This window comes from Ammodytes marinus (assembly GCF_949987685.1).
Source record: "Ammodytes marinus genome assembly, chromosome: 18".
NCBI lineage: Eukaryota > Metazoa > Chordata > Actinopteri > Uranoscopiformes > Ammodytidae > Ammodytes > Ammodytes marinus.
In genome coordinates, this window is record NC_137222.1 from 1,080,039 (window position 1) to 1,097,203 (window position 17,165).

General features: G+C 37.4%; 1 protein-coding gene across 3 annotated transcripts in view; it reads right to left on the minus strand.

Moving 5' to 3' along the window:
* The window catches only part of scarb1 (scavenger receptor class B, member 1), a 36,197-nt gene that overhangs the window by 4,238 nt on the left and 14,794 nt on the right, over positions 1-17,165 (minus strand). For all 3 annotated transcript variants that reach the window (XR_013845325.1, XM_080046420.1, XM_080046419.1), the window contains exons 9-12: positions 7,395-7,468; positions 7,176-7,227; positions 4,535-4,681; positions 100-173 (exon numbers count right to left, since the gene is read on the minus strand). Coding sequence is in view for 2 of the 3 variants with exons in the window: in XM_080046420.1 (XP_079902546.1) it covers positions 105-173; positions 4,535-4,681; positions 7,176-7,227; positions 7,395-7,468 (342 nt within the window). In the remaining variant the exon portion in view is untranslated. The remainder of the gene's footprint in view (positions 1-99; positions 174-4,534; positions 4,682-7,175; positions 7,228-7,394; positions 7,469-17,165) is intronic.

The following is a 17,165-nucleotide window of genomic DNA, read 5'->3' on the forward strand; positions in this document are numbered from 1 at the left end:
GTATGTGTGTTTGTGTGTGTGTGTGTCTGTCTGTCTGTCTGTATATGTGTGTGTGTGTTAAGTGTGTGTGTGTGTGTTAAGTGTGTGTGTGTAACCCACCTAAATTATTCAGGATACATTTTCTTCTTAGTTTCATGGTCAAGTGAGCTCTTTACCGGCTCTTTGTCGGACGCCTATAAAAGCGACCACAGTGTCTCACACATCAGCCAATAAGGGAACAGTACAGAACACTAATTCACTGCTGGCTTGATTCACTTATGCTGCATTCATGTGCTGTCAGAAACATTGGAAAGACAAGTTTCCAAGTGTTTAAATGTACAACTGCTCAAGTTCGAAAAAAAGATTTTGGTGCTATAGACTTGCTGACTTGCTGTCAACATGGGTGGCAAAAATAGATGTTTAGTTAAATGGTAAGAAACTTTTTATCAATTCATGTATTGCATATGCTATCGAGTCTTTGCTGAAATATCATTTATAATATGGTATAACAGTTAGTTTTTGTACACAAAGAGTGACCTAAACTAGTTGGAAAAGCTATTTATTAATGTTAGAATTGTCTATTGCCTTTAATAACAAGTCCAGTACGATAGCTTAAGCAATATTTTATATGTATTAGCATTCCCCATAGAGGCTCAGTCCTCGTCACAGCAGACCCGGGTCGTTCTCTGCATGTCCCTCTCAGACCCATTTCATCTCTGTCTCTCCCAAAAAATAAAAATAAAATCTAATATAGCATAAAAATGCCCCAAAAAACCTTTGACTTGTATTTTACTAGCAGTTACTAAAAAAAAATATCTAATAAAGCATAGAAATGCCAAAAAATTATCTTTACTATCTTTTTTTTTTTAAACTGTAGCATCCATGTTGTTTGTTGTTGTTGTAACAAAATTCCCACTTTATAACAGCAAGTGAACACACCGAAGTCGGAAATAAAAAATCCCTCCCAAACTTGGAAACTCCTACCATCCGAGGAGCACATGAATGCAGCATTTGTTCTTCAAGTGAAACCAGCAGGTTCTATTTTAGATTGGGAGATTTATAGAGAGATTAGAATTCATGCAAGGAGTCACTCCTGGACTTGATTGTAGCGACCATGCAGTTAATTTAGGACGTGCCATTGGTTAATTCAGTGAAATATTGGGTCCAGTAAAAGGATGTATGGATAGTCTCAAAGTATAGCTCCTACAAAGCTAAATAAATATCTGGTATATTATTAAGCCTCCTACGAGTAACTTTTAAATTTTTCTGAAACAGTCTCATTGTTCCTCTGATGATCGAAAATACCCTGTAACATCAAAAGAGACCATCAATGTAAAGAATGCTATTTTTATATAGTTTTCTTAATGCCTTTGCTCTATTAATACAAACTGCACTGATGGTCTCGTTTGCTGTTACATGTCATTAATGATCATCAGAGGAAAAATTAGACCGTTTCAGAAATATTTAAAAGTTCCTCGTAGCACCTTTAAATCCTAAATAGATTAGATAAAAGGATGTCACCTGTCAAACCTTTTTAAAGAAAACTTTTTTGGTTAAAACTTATAAATGACATCTCCATAAAAAAAACTCCCAAATTTAGAATTAACATATATTATTGCAAATATATTTAATGCACTGATTTGATAATAATAAAATGAATAAAAAAAAAAAATCAACTTTACATTGAAAAATCAAGCCGATAGCGTACGTTCAGAATCAAATGGTGATCAAGTTTTCTGTCATAATCATTTGTATTTGTGTGATTTTCGTCTTGGTTTTGATTGAAACATGATTTCGTTTATCGTTCATGGTTGTTACAAACCCCGGGGTTTTCGAACACGGTGGGATACATTGAAGCATTTCTACGAGACTTCTGCAAACACAAAACATCAAAATCCAAATGTTTAAAATTCACAATATTTAAAAAAATTGATAAGGCCACTTTTTTCCTACCAACGGCCATTTAAATTCATAAAAAATATATATATATACAGTATCTCACAAAAGTGAGTACACCCCTCACATTTCTTCACATTTTTCTTTATATCTTTCCATGGGACAACACTGAATAAATTACACTTTGATACAATGTAAAGTAGTCAGTGTACAGCTTGTATAACAGTGTAAATTTACTGTCCCCTCAAAATAACTCGACCCACAGCCATTAATGTCTAAACTGCTGGCAACAAAAGTGAGTACACTTAGAAAAAATGTACAAATTGGGCCCAAAGTGTCAATATTTTGTGTGGCCACCATTATTTTCCAGCACTGCCTTAACCCTCTTGGGCATGGAGTTCACTAGAGCTTCACAGGTTGCAACTGGAACCCTCTTCCATCCATTTATGACAGCATCACAGAGCTGGTGGATATTAAAGACCTTGCGCTCCTCCACCTTCCGTTTGAGGATGCCCCAAAGATGCTCAATAGGGTTTAGGTCTGGAGACATGCTTGGCCAGGCCATAACCTTTACCCTCAGCTTTTTTAGCAAGCCACTGGTCGTCTTGGAGGTGTGTTTGGGGTCGTTATCATGTTGCAATACCACCCTACGGCCCAGTTTACGAAGTTTGAGTGCACATGGTCAGCGTCGTACACAGAGGTTGGCTTTGGAAAATAGACGTATGAGTGCTGCCAGCATTGCTGAAGGGCTTGAAGGGGTGGGGGGTCAACCTGTCAGTGCTCATACCATACGCCGCACTCTGCATCATACTGGTCTGCATGGCTGTCATACCAGAAGGAAGCCTATTCTAAAGATGATGCACAAGAAACCCCACAAAAAGTTTGCTGAAGACAAACAGACTACGGACATGGATTACTGCAACCATGTCCTGTGGTCTGATGAGACCAAAATACATTTATTTGGTTCAGATGGTGTTAAGAGTGTGGAGCGGCAACCAGGTGAGGAGTACAAAGACAAGTGTGTCTTGCCTAGAGTCAAGCATGGTGGTTGGAGTGTCATGGTCTGGGGCTGCATGAGTGCTGCCAGCACTGGGGATCTACAGTTCATTGAATTCTAACATGTACTGTGACATACTGAAGCAGAGCATGATCCCCTCCCTTCATAAACTGGGCCGCAGGGCAGTACTGCAACATGATAACGACCCCAAACACCCCTCCGAACGACCACTGGCTTGCTAAAGAAGCTGAGGGTAAAGGTTATGGACTGGCCAAGCATGTCTCCAGTCTTAAACCCTATTGAGCATCTTTGGGGCATCCTCAAATGGGAGATGGAGGAGCGCAAGGACTCTAATATCCACCAGCTCCTTGATGTCGTCATGAATGGGTAGAAGAGGGTTCCAGTTGCAACCTGTGAAGCTCTAGTGAACTACATGCCCAAGAGGGTTAAGGCAGTGCTGGAAAATAATGATGGCAAAACAAAATATTGACACTTTGGGCCCAATTTGGAAATTTTTTCTTAGGGGTGTACTCACTTTTGTTGCCAGCAGTTTAGACATTAATGGCTGTGTGTCGAGTTATTTTGAGGGGACAGTAAATTTACACTGTTATACAAGCTGTACACTGACTACTTGACATTGTATCAAAGTGTCATTTATTCAGTGTTGTCGCATGGAAAGATATAATGAAATATTTGAAGAAATGTTAGGGGTGTACTCACTTTTGTGAGATACTGTATATATATACTTTTAATTTTTGGAACCTTTAAAAAAAATTTATGACGTCAGTTCTCAACAATTTTATAATATAAGTGCTTTTATTCTGAAAATATACCTACATTTTCATTGTAGAAAATAATGTCACATCGGCTTTAATGCAAAGGAACGGTGTATGGCAATGAAATGGACATTGCATCAACAGACCATAAATATAAATGCAATTTATTATTATTTTAATATTATTAGCGATCACATTTTTTTTCGGTTCCGTTATCAACTAGAGGGTGTTGGTTGCGGCCTCCTTTCGTCCTTTTCCTCCGTGTCTGTGTGAGAACATGCCTTAGAGTGAGACATGCAACATGCGGTTAACAATAAAAAGCCTTGTACCCCTTTTCCACTGGCCAAAAAAACCTGTTTAAAAACCTGCTAAGATCCAGCTTAATGGTAACGCCCAGCATTTAGACCCGGGTTGATTGACCCTGCAGTAGACACAAGTTGTTCCTCCCCTCGGTTAACAATAGCCTATTTATTTACATGAGACGCATCATACACTCTAAAAAGTGCTGGGCTGTTTTTGTAAATACATTGTTGGGTTAAAATTCTGGCACTTTTTTAAGTGTGTAGAATGTTTGTTTTGTTTTTGGTGGTGAGAAGCACAAGTAAAAAAAAAAAAAAAAAAACTTCTAGACAGTAGGCCGGATAAAATTAGTCTTATAATGTCAGTGATGAAGTTAAAAAACAAAACTATAACATCTCTGTCTGTCTGTCTGTACTTCTCTGCACTGCTGTCTAATCAAAACCCGGGTCTACTTGCTGTAAAAAAGTAGCCAGTCGACTATTTTTAGCGGATCGACCCACGTTAAATAAAACCCAAGTCAACAAGGCCCATTTTAGGTGGGAAAGGGGTACTAGCCAAATGACATAGCAATAGCCTGAAGCCTTACCTTGACTCTGTGATGCACCAGAACGGCGATTATTAACGTGAGAATCCCGAGAGCGATGAAGCCATACTGCATGACCTCCATTATCATAGGCAGGACCACCAGGTTAGTGTGAAAGGTGTCCAGAATCGGCCCGTCTATATATCCACTCTGAGAAAGCGGGGGGAGGGGGGGGATTTAAAAAGTATAAAATTAGCACAGATAAGGCAAGGCAAGGCAAGTTTATTTATATAGCACAATTCAGACACAAGGCCACTCAAAGTGCTTTACAGGGGCAAGATTAGAATACATAAAACACATTATAAAACATTTAAAAGCGAATAAAAGAAGCAAATAAAATAAAAATTGCAGGTTAAAATAGAAACAAAAAAGTCTTCAACAAAAATAATCGGAGTTGACCAAAGACAGTGCTGTACAAGATATAAGAGCAATGCAATTTTAGAAGGTCTAGTCAGCGATTCTGGAGAATGCTTGTTGTCAAAATCACTTTGACAAAATCAGTGAATATCTCCTCACGATCCGCTACCTGGCCGTACTGTGTGCACTAAAAAAAAAGATCCAGTGTAAATTCACAGCCAACGCTCTGTAAACGGGCATGATTCATTTCTCTACTTATGACATCTATTGCAGTATGTCCGTCCTGGGAGAGGGATCCCTTACTCTGTCAACTTTTCCTGAGATTTCTTCAATTTTTTTTTATTCCCGGTAAAGGTTTTTTACTGGGAGTTTTTTCTCAGCCGAGCTAAGGGTGTAAGGGCAGGGTGTCATATTGTATCATATTGTATCATATCATATATCATATTGTATGGAATGTAAAGCCCACTGAGACAAATGTATTTGTGATTTTGGGCTATACAAATAAAACTGATTTGATTTGATTTGATTTGTTGCTAGCTACGGTGGGCCAGTTTACAGAGCCTAGGCTGCGTATTATTAACATTGGATTTTTCTTCCGTTTATAGTCCGTTTTGCACTGTATTAAACATAAGGGACAATATTTAGTTGTAAATGTGTGTACTGTGTAAGTACACAAAAAAAGGACAAAAAGCACATTTGAACTTTGAACCTTTGTAGACTAAGGTTATTATTACTTTGGGAGCTGAGAACAGCCGTGCATGCAATTAGTTTAATTCAGTTATACCGTGATATAAAAAAAAAACAATAGGTTCGTTTTCCCTTATTACTTTAATATTAAATTAAATCTTGAATCCCAAGTAAATTATCTAGTCTAGTATCTAGTGTAGAGAACTTGAGAAAAGAAAGCTAGTATTACTGTTTTAATGAGTTAATTGTCATGCAATATTGAAAAAACAGCATTTTATTTTCTTAACATTTTTCCGTTAGCTAACCCTTAAATCCCAACATAATGACATAAAAGGCCAAAAGTCTCAAACTAAGAAGACATATAAAATAAAATACTGTAATTTCTCTCATTGCCATTTGCTCAATATTGAGATAATAATGTCAGACTACTGTCACAACTTTTCTTTAAACCTGCAGTGTGTAGAATTTTGGGATTTATTTCCTAGCAGATTTTGTAGAAAGTAATTATAATATCCAGAAGTACATTTAATTTAGTGCATAATAGCTGAATTTTTTTTTTTTTATTATTATTTTTTTCCTTAGAAAGGTCTCATATATGTCCATATTTTGGACCAAGGCCTAGTGCCGCCATCTGGAAAGTGTCATAGTTGGAATGTCATCAGGTGCATTGTTTAAAATTTTGAATTGTTCTTGAAGGCCACTGTAGCTTCTGTTATTATTCGAAAGGGTTGGGGTTACCCAGGGAGAGTTGCATTCTAGAACTTTGTAGAACTTTCTTGATGATGTCATATTACACACTGCACCTTTAACACATACCTACATATTTTTTTAATTTCCAATATATTACCAATGACAAAAAAAAAATTTATTGGGTGACGTATTATGTCATTTGGTACAGATGTTATTTTATGTCTTCCATGTGGGAGTTTGAGGCCTGAATTGGTAGAACATTTTGTTTCGCCAACGATGACAGGTCGTTAAAACTCTAGCCAAGCGTTTCGGGGGAATATACATCTTAATACTGAAGAGTGCTTTGGGATCTGAACAACCACCGTTCACAGCATGAGAAGCACAATACTGGCACTTTTTCAACATCTAACTGCTTTGCTTTTGCCAGAAGTGCCTCAATGTGACTCGTGTGTGTGCGTGCGTGTGTGTGTCTGTTCAAGAGCATGATTGAGTGAGTGTCTTTGTATGTGCGTTCATTTGTACGTATGTGCATTTGTTTGTGGTGTGCGTGTTAGCATGCATGTCTATATGCATATGATTATGCATGTGTGTGTGTGTGTGTGTGTGTGTGTGTGTGTGTGTGTGTGAGTTTGTTTTTCTGTTTGTATGTGTGCGTGAGTGCGTGTGCGTGCTTTTCTGTGTGCATGTGTTTGTGTGCTAGAAGTCCCCTGTCCAGACCACAGTATTTAAAGCTCAATTACTGAGATATTTCAATAATGGCTGTTGGTTTGTTTTTTGCCTCAATGTGAGTGTGTGAGTGTGAGTGTGAGTGTGAGTGTGAGTGTGTGTGTGTGTGTGTGTGTGTGTGTGTGTGTGTGTGTCTCTGTGTGTCTCTGTGTGTGTGTGTGTGTGTGTTCAGTTTTTTTCCTACCTCCTCGAACCAGATCATTGGCATCACCACGTCAGCGATCTTGCCAGTTTCTCTGCAAAGGGGAAAAAACAATTTACTTCAACAGGGAATCTCACGCTGAGAACAGTTAGCAGAACAATCCCAAAAGCCTGTCTGTCCCCCCGCTAAACAATGGACACACAATAGAGGAAATATCCTACTGACACGATAATCGTTCGGGGGAATAAATTCTTCTCTTACGTAATTCCTGAAACCGTTTTCATGAAGAGGTTGAGTTGAAGGCGGATGGAAACGTTTAGAGGAACTCCTGTGAGCTGGAAGAAGAAAGAAAAAAAAAATACACATCAAAGTTAAGTGTCAAAATATGGGAACACAAAAAAAAAAAGTAAATCTTGAGGCACAGTTAGTTTTCAAGCTGTGACAATCAACTTCTTAACTAAATCGCAGGAACTTTATACGTTTAGGAAAGACATAGTAAACAAAAGGCGGAATTCCGGATACGTGATTGGGTCTTTGGGGAGAGATTTTGGGGCATAATACAATACAGTGACGACTTTGCCCCCTTCACAAAGCAGCGGTAAGGCTTTGATGTGTGTCCTCGTATAAAAGGTTGGAGGAAGTTCATAGTAAGTTTGCTTTTCACATCTATAGTTTGATAGATTCGACGTGATTCAGGGCTGAAGCTGCAGCCAAAAAACGCCCAAATTTCGAGGATAAAAATCCACTATTTCGCGAAAAGGTTCCCCCCTAATAATGTCTTGGTCTCCATTCATTTAGAAAGTGTCAAGTTTGGGTACAGAATTGTTTTTTAAGCTGCGCCAATCAGCGTCTTGACTAACCGCTGGAACTTTGTACTTATTGGAAAAACATAGTTAACAAAAGAAGGAAATCCGAATACGTGATTGGGTCTTTGGGGGAGACATTTTACTGACGACTTTGCCACCTTTACAAAGCAGTGGTAAGGCTTTGATGTGTGTCCTTATGAGTTCATATTAGGTAAACGCTTTTCACAGCTATAGTTTGATAGCTTCGTTGCGATACAGGGCTGAAGTTGCGGTCAAAAGCGCCTGAAAATGCCCGAATTTCAAGGAAAAAATCCACTAATTTGCAAAAAAGTTCCCCCCCGGGACCCGGCACTGCAGCAAACCCGGGTTTGCAATCCAGTCCGGGTCAGTTCTCTGCATGTCTTCCCCTCTCTGCCCCATTTCATCTCTGTCTCTACGAAATCTGTCAAATAAGAAGCAAAAATGCCAAAAATGCCAAAAAAAAAAAAAAAAAAAAGTTACACTCGCTTGTAATGGTTTTTGACAACAAGTTAACGCTGGAAAAGTGAGATATGTCCACATCAGAGTATTATAACTTGTGTCTGTGTGAACATTTAACACACATTGACTGATCACTATCAGCTGTTTTGATGGTCGTATTGCATAATGTCTTGGTCTCCTGATAGCAGTTAGAAGGTGTCAAAAGTTTGGTTGCAAGAAAAATTGTTTTCAAGCTGCGCCAATCAGCGTCTTAACTAACCGCTGGAACTTTGTACGTATCGGAAAAACATAGTTAACAAAAGAAGGAAATCCGAATACGTGATTGGGTCTTTGGGGGAGACATTTTACTGACTACTTTGCCACCTTTACAAAGCAGTGGTAAGGCTTTGATGTGTGTCCCTCTGAGTTCATTCTAGGTAAACGCTTTTCACAGCTATAGTTTGATAGATTTGTTGCGATTCAGGGCTGAAGTTGCAGCCAAAAAACGCCTGAAAATGCCCAAATTTCAAGGAGAAAAATACACTAATTAGCAAAAAAGTTCCCCCCCGGAACCCGGCCCTGCAGCAAACCCGGGTTTGCAATCCCGTCCGGGTCAGTTCTCTGCATGTCTTCCCCTCTCTGCCCCATTTCATCTCTGTCTCTACGAAATCTGTCAAATAAGAAGCAAAAATGCCAAAAATATCGTTCTTTTTTTTTTAAAGTTACACTCGCTTGTAATGGTTTTTGACAAAAAGTTAACGGACAAAAAATTAGATATGGCTAGAGTATAATAACGTGTGACTATGTGAACATTTACAACACACACATTGACTTATCTCTAGCACTATCAGTGCTTTTCTGGTCGTATTGCATAATGTCTTGGTCTCCATATAGCAGGTAGAAAGTGTCAGAAGTTCGGGAACAGAAAAATAATAAATCTTTGGCACAGTTAGTTTTCAAGCTGTCAATCAACGTCTTAACTATGGCTGGAACTTTCTAACCTCTGCATGCGTCCCATAGGGTAAACATAGTTAACAAAGGAAGGAAATCCAAATACGTGATTGGGTCTTTTGCCAGACATTTTTGGGGCAAAGTTCAGTGACGACTTTGCCCCCTTTACAAAGCCCCGGTAAGGCTTTGAAGTGTGTCCTCGTAAAAGGTTGGTATGAAGTTCATGTAAGGTCGCTTTCACACCAATATCTCGATTAAACTGGTTGACCGTATGTCAATCTACATTTGACGAATAAAACGTAAAATTTGAAAAACTGATATAATGTACTTTATTTAATATTTATGTGTGAGGGGATATTGTAATTTTGAAAAGAGAAAATTGACAAACCATTCTCTATATTCTTTACTCTCTCCAATCGCTCCCAGTTCATTTTTTTAAAATCGATTTTAAAGATTTACATGTTTGTCCTTCAGGACCATTAATGTCTTGGCCCCTGCATATTTTGGCCCAGATTTTAAGTCTTCGCGAACACAACGGGTCACTGAGTTCATCCAAGCAACTTATTTCACACACACCCACACACACGCACACAACTCTGGAACATGTTACCCCCTGACATTCACTGTACAAATGTCAGGGGTTGTTTGAAATATCATACGTAGATCATTTCATATCCATCCATCCATCCATCCATCCATCTATCTATCCATCCATCCCCCTATTCGACATTTGCACTATCACAGATGCAGCTCATTTTAAATCTAACCTGAGAACCTATTTATTTAGAAAGACTTTTAATACACAGTACTGCCTTGACATTTTAATTTTTTCCTCCTGCTTTTTCTGATTTTACTGTTCTACTATACATTACGTTATTCTTTCCTTGCATATTAAAATTACAACAACATCTAATTTGTGCAAAACAATGGACTCAGCAGCTTAGAAAGAACAATAAATTATAGGAATTAAAAAAGGACATTTATAAATATTTAGCACACACCTCTTTGCTGAAAGGAGTTTTTCATACCCAATACATATTTATTGAAGGGGGTTCTTCACTTCCTTTACACGGCATTGATAAATGCTGTGTCCTGATTGGTCAATCACTCAAAGCATTCTACTGTCCGCTATTTCTGGATAATGCCCTTAATAAACCTGCAGTGTGTAGAATTTTGGGTTTTATTTCCTAGCAGATTTTGTAGAAAGTAATTATAATATCCATAAGTACATTTAATTTAGTGCATAATAGCTGAATTTTTTTTTTTTCATTATTATTTTTTCCCTTAGAAAGGGTCTCATATATGTCCATATTTCTGCATATTTTGGACCAAGGCCTAGTGCCGCCATCTTGAAAGTGTCATAGTTGGAATGTCATCAGGTGCATTGTTTAAAATTTAGAATTGTTCTTGTCCTTGAGGGCCACTGTAGCTTCTGTTATTATTCGAAAGGATTGGGGTTACCCAGGGAGTGTTGCATTCTAGAACTTTGTAGAACTTTCTTGATGATGTCATATTACACACTGCACCTTTAAGCTGTGAAGAGTTACATAGTTACCGTCGGGGATGGAGATGGGGCCCGAGCCACAGGCTAACTGCTCTGTGACAATAGGCGCCAACATGACACTTATCCAACTTCAGTTCAACAGTTCACACACACACAGATGCACACTCACACACACACATACGCGCGCATGCACTCTCTCGCTCACACACGCACACACTCTCTAGCTCGCTCTCACACACACACACACACACACACACACACACACGCTTTTTCTTGTTCACACACAGATGCTAACTCACGCTGACACACACACACACAAAAGAATATTCTATGTCCGCAGAGAGCCTCCTAACACACACACGCAAACCAACACACACACAAACACACACACACAAACACACACAGATGAAGTGTTATGATGTTTCTGGCAGAACACACTGTGAGGACCTCTAGCTAAGACCCAGCGGACTCAAGTCTTAGGAACGGAACCAGCTTTTTGCTTTCAATGTTTTTTTCCTGTTCGCCAGATGTGTCTCCGACTTTTTCTCAAATTATGTAACAAAACCAAAATACAAATTCTCACAGCAAGGGGGCATGGATTTACCACGCTTTCACACACACACGGCCACCACCAGTACGACTGTGTGTGAATGAATAGAACCTGGATCCCTGTAAAGTTGAACAGTTTAAAACGTTGCTGAAGACTCACTTTTGTTGCATTGGCCTTTAACACAAGTTGAGACTTTGACACTCCTAACTTTTTTCTCATGTATCTTATATGTTGTTTTGTATTGTATCTTGTAACAGCACTTTGGTCAACTGATGCTGTTTTTAAATGTGCTATAGAAATAATTTTGACTTTGACTTTCGACTGTATTTTACTTTTTGCATATTTTTATGGCTGAGTGATTTGTACGATTACGGTACTATTTATTTTTTGGGGAATTTTTCGGATTTCTTAAAATTTTTCTAATGCTACTCCGGTTGTCTCTCTGTCTCTCTCTCTCTCTCTCTGTCTCTGTCTCTCTCTCTCTGTCTTTTCTTAAATTATCTAACAAGACCAATATATTTATTACAGCAGGGGAGAACAATCCACTATACTTTCTGATTACATAACTATATCATTTGAATGTTACTGTTTGTATGACTGACACATTTCTTTGATGACTATTTAAAAAAATAATAATAATTAAATGCTGCTCCAGTTAATCTCTATGTTTATATAATTCATCGTCAGTTTTTTGTAAAAGAAAATGTTTTTATAATTATTAATAGCTTTATTAGATTATATCATCTTTAAACTCTGTTCAGATAAAGAAAAAGAAAAATGTTAAAGTGCAAAATCACACACTTCGGCCGACAATTTGTCTTTCCTTCAACCTTACAACTTTTCTTAATCTTACTTTGAATGTAAATTTGTTTCAAGTACCAGCAACTTAACATGGATGTGCACAACACTGTCTTTTTTTAACCTGTTTTGTGTGTCTACAGACTATCAAAACAGTTCTCTTGCCTGTGGCCCTTCAGCTGCACAAACACTTCCTCGTTGGATAACATATTTCAAGTGAGAGCCGGAAATCAAACTACTTGAAAACCAGCAGGAAATTAAATGTCCCCGAGTCTAAAAACAACATTTGTGTAAAGTTCCCGTAGATAGAACGGTTGAAAAGAAGACAGTTGAAAGATTTCCACGCCTGCAGAAATATTATAGAGTGTATGCCATTGTTGTGTGTTTAAAGCTCTAGTGCGTAACTTTTTCACATGTTTGATTGATTGATTCAATTTTATTTCAGACATCAAAAAAAGAAAAATTAAAAGCATGAAAATACAATAAAAAATATGTTCAAATGATTTCACAAATAAAAATAAACAAAATAAACAAATAACATATTGAATTGATATGCCTGAAAAGGAGTAGGAAGAAGTATAAACTTATTTGATCCTACCCCTTTTCCACAGCTCAATAACTTTATAATAATTTTTTATATATATATATATATTTTTTTTTTATATTTATACAATCCATATATACTCGACGCCATTGCAAATGAGGGCCACATGTCAACAACATTCAAGTCATTCGCCAAACTAGTTGCGACAACAAAAACATATTTGTGTGAAGTTAATACAAAGAGAACGTTTAAAAAGGAGACACAAACAAGATTTCCATGCCTGTAGAAATATAATACAGTGTTCAAACTACCATTGTTCTGGGGGTGCGGCCTACCCTTAAAAATGTCTACTGCTATTTTTCTATTTTATTTCGTGTCCTTTTAGTATTTTCATGATAGTATTTTATATTGTGCATTTACATTTTTCTGATTTTAATGTTTTAACTTTTGCCTACAATGTATTCTTGCATTGCTGAATCTTTTAATTTTGTAAAAGCACCTTGTACGCAAGCTTGAAAAGTGCGTATTAAAATATAAGTTAAAACTCCTTAAAATTATACTTTTTCAAATTTATATTGGTTTGATTAATTACTTTAAAACAAGGGTACAGAGGCAATCGAAACACAAAGGGCACGCAACTGGTTCCAACCAGACTGAGCCTACAAATCATGTTAAGATCATTTTCCAACTAACTTGCACAGATGTTTTTTTTTCTTCAGGAAAGCACATAGAAATTATAACCTGAAGATAGCTTTGTATTTTGGTTTCAACATGTTTTAAAAAATATTTGTGAGAACGAATGGGAAAGATTGCAAATTAAAGCTGTAGTGCGTACGTTTTTCAACATATCAAAATAAATGAATGTTATGGTTACATTCAAGCCATCTCCAAACGAGTTGACACAAAGTCAATAAGCCTCAGCTTATTATCAGCTGCACAAAACTCTCTGTATTTCTCAGTATGGCAGCGTTTACAAACTGGTGCCCCCCCCCCCCCTCTCTCTCCCCCTCAGAAAAATCCCAAGAAGAGTTTGCTGATTCTACTGCTAAGAAAAAACCTGGACGTACAGCAGAAGGTATAAAATCCATGTGCCATCACTTAAGGCTTTTACCTCATGTAGATGCACCGACATTGTTGTTGTAATAACTCAAGAATTCCTCAACTATCATCGCCAACAAAAGTTACGCACTATGGCTTTAAATTGTTTAACTATCAAACCCTGTATGATTTTATCCACTGACCCAAACTGGACATGACCTGATTGTATAATTGGTTCCAGCCATCGTAAGCCCCAAATGTATATCCCTGACTGTAAAGAAAACTGTCTTATAAAAACACTACGTTCTAATTACGCATACTGTACAATATGTAATCAATCTATATAATCTCCCCCTTGCTAACCCCCCCCCTCCCCTTATTCCCCAGTCCACTTATGTTTCTAAGCGAGCCCTATGACCAATACAAAGTTTAATTTGAGCCAGATGTTAAGAATAAATTCATTGTTTGGTTTTGAAAAAAAAAAAAAAAAAAAAAAAAAAAAAAAAAAATCGCCCTTTTTTTTTAGCTGAACAATTTGGACCCAAATAGAAATCAGACATCTTAAAAGCCTCCTCTCTATCTGTGACACACAACTGCATTTGTTTGACATTCTAAATGGTCAAGAACTGTGTATAAACCGCAACAATTTGGCTGTTGAAATCCATATGCGTGTAGAAATATGTGAACGTAAACATAGATATATATGATGATTGGCATTTCTCTCTGTACAGCCTGCCAGAAAGATCTCAGAAGTTAATTCCTTACATGTGGATCTGATAAACGTATGCATGGAAAAATGCAGGAGGTTGAAATCGGAGGCCCCCAGTATGACAGACAGACGAGACTGCAGTTATGTGGATGCCAAAAAGCGCCCAAGCACCTCACACTGTAAGTCCTACTGACTTGAAATGTTACACACAAGTTAAGCTCAATGCTCTCTACAAAAAAAGCCTCTTGGACCAAATAAGACTGCCGTTATCTTTTTGACCTAATTCGCAAAAACTGAAATACAGTAAATTTATGTGAAATGTTTTGGATACTATCATCACCACTACATACACATACACACTCATACACACGCACATTTTCTGCTTTTATATTGATGTTATTATTATGTTGTTATTATATATAATTTGTTATTATTAGTTGTTTATCACTTTATGTAGTCATATGATTTTTTGTATGTTTATTTTGTGTTTCCTTATAACTTTGTGAAATTTTAACATTATTTAGGTGGAGGCTTCAAATAAGCCCATCGGGTTTTCTGCCTCTCCCTGCACTGTATGTTATTTGTATTCTTTGCCATTCTTTGTGTATGTTTCTTTTTTAATTGTGCAAATAAATAAAACTAAAACTAAACCAAATTTTGGAATGGTAAATGGACTCTAGCTCTTTTCCCTGGTTTTTCACAGACCCAAAGAGCTTTACATTGTTTTGTACACATTCACCCAATCACACACACATTCATACACCGATAGCAGCAGCAGCAGCTACCACGCAGGGTGCAAGCTAACTATCAGGAGACATTAAGAACCCAACCCACTTTTGGAAGCTGTAGTGGGAGGTCACATTGACATTCGACTTAACTTTATCGAAAGATTTCGCTTTGACATTCTGGTTAAGTCTATAAATTCCAAAATATATATGTGTGTGTGCGTAAATAAACTTGGCTTGCCTTTTTTTATTGAAGTGCATGTTAAACTGTACAAGGCATAACTTTCTTATCTGTTATCAAACCATTTATTTATTTGAGCAATTGACATTTCTAAGAACTGCAATTAGCAGGAGGATGTAGCCCAATTTCAACTGTCTGTCTGTCTGTCTGTCTGTCTGTCTGTCTGTCTGTCTGTCTGTCTGTCTGTCTGTCTGTCTGTCTGTCTGTCTGTCTGTCTGTCTGTCTCTAAAGAATGAGTTATTTAAATGTGCTTCAAGCTGTGGTGTCACTTTGACATTTGAGAGCGCTGTATTAAGAGTCAGTGATTCTGGAGAACGCTTGTTGTCAAAACTATTTCACAAAATCAGTGAATATCTCCTCACGATCCAGTAACTGTCTGTACTGTATGTGCGCTGAAAAAAAATCCAGTGTTAATACACAGCCTAGGCTCTGTAAACTGGTATGTAAACAGAGGGGTATGTCAACAAAGGGATCCACCGTAGCTAGTATTATGCCCATTTATAGAGTCTAAGTATTTTTGACCTTTAATTCCCAACACAAAAGTAATTTTTTCTATAATTATTAACCCGATGAATCTAAACCTCCTTCTGTGTTGGACTGTTCTTGTTATCAAACCAGATTTTTCTTTATTGTCTCCATAGAACAACCCTTCTCATCAGAAACTGCAATCACAGCTAAAGTAGTGCTATCTCCAATTACCTTATCACAACTTAGGTTAGAGCCAATGACTGCTGTTTAAGTTTACCTATAAGGAATCGGACGTTTTACATAAGCTCGTTAACTAACATGTTGAGCCATCAAACTTATCAGTCAGAGGCATGTGTGCTTTACTGATAGTGTAATTATAATCAGGGCACTTTTACTGTGTTGTCACCGACTAGCAGTAAAAACAGGTGCCAGAGTGTGTTTAGATAGTCCTTTGAGACTGTATCAAGGAGACAAAGAATACATATTAACTTGGGCAGTAGCTCAAACACATGATGTGATCAATGACCATTTTAAAAACTGGTCGGACAAAGAAAACTGTAAAATATGGCGGTGCTTTGTAGATATAAAAAGGCGATTATACACTCGTTAAAACCTACTTAATTAAAACGGTTTTGAAGTTCTGAAGAGGTTGTTAAGAAGTAGTGCTTTGAGCTTTACCCACTTTTTATTTGTTTTTATTGTCTTATTAAACCAATTTATTAAATTTTTTAAACATTTTGTCTGAAATGCCATCTCAATATTTTTCTTATGTCTTGTTTGTTTTATGCCCCTGATCATTTTAAAGTTTCAAAGAGTGTAGTTCAATTAAGGTTATGGGACCCTGCGCTGGGGGAAAGATCTCATATGTACAGGTATCTAAGGGAAAAGACACATTTCAATGTATCCATTGACTAATAAAGTAACTTAAAGGCATACTTCACCCATACGGAACCGGCGTTCTATCATTACAAAATCGCTATTATAATATAATGATAATCTTTCCTCAGTCTTCCCTTGGCCCAGCTGTCCTGTTAATCATAACCCTACATTTTACCATGTGTGATGTCACCCATGGGAAAATGTAGGGTTAGACAATGAGACCATTAAACATTAATTAACTCAAAATTATCAGTTGGACTACAGTTAAGTCGTAACAACAGGATGTAACCTCTCATCTAGCCTCAAGCAAAGATTCCTCAGTTTGATTGAAAGATAAAACCTTGGTCATGAGACTGTTAA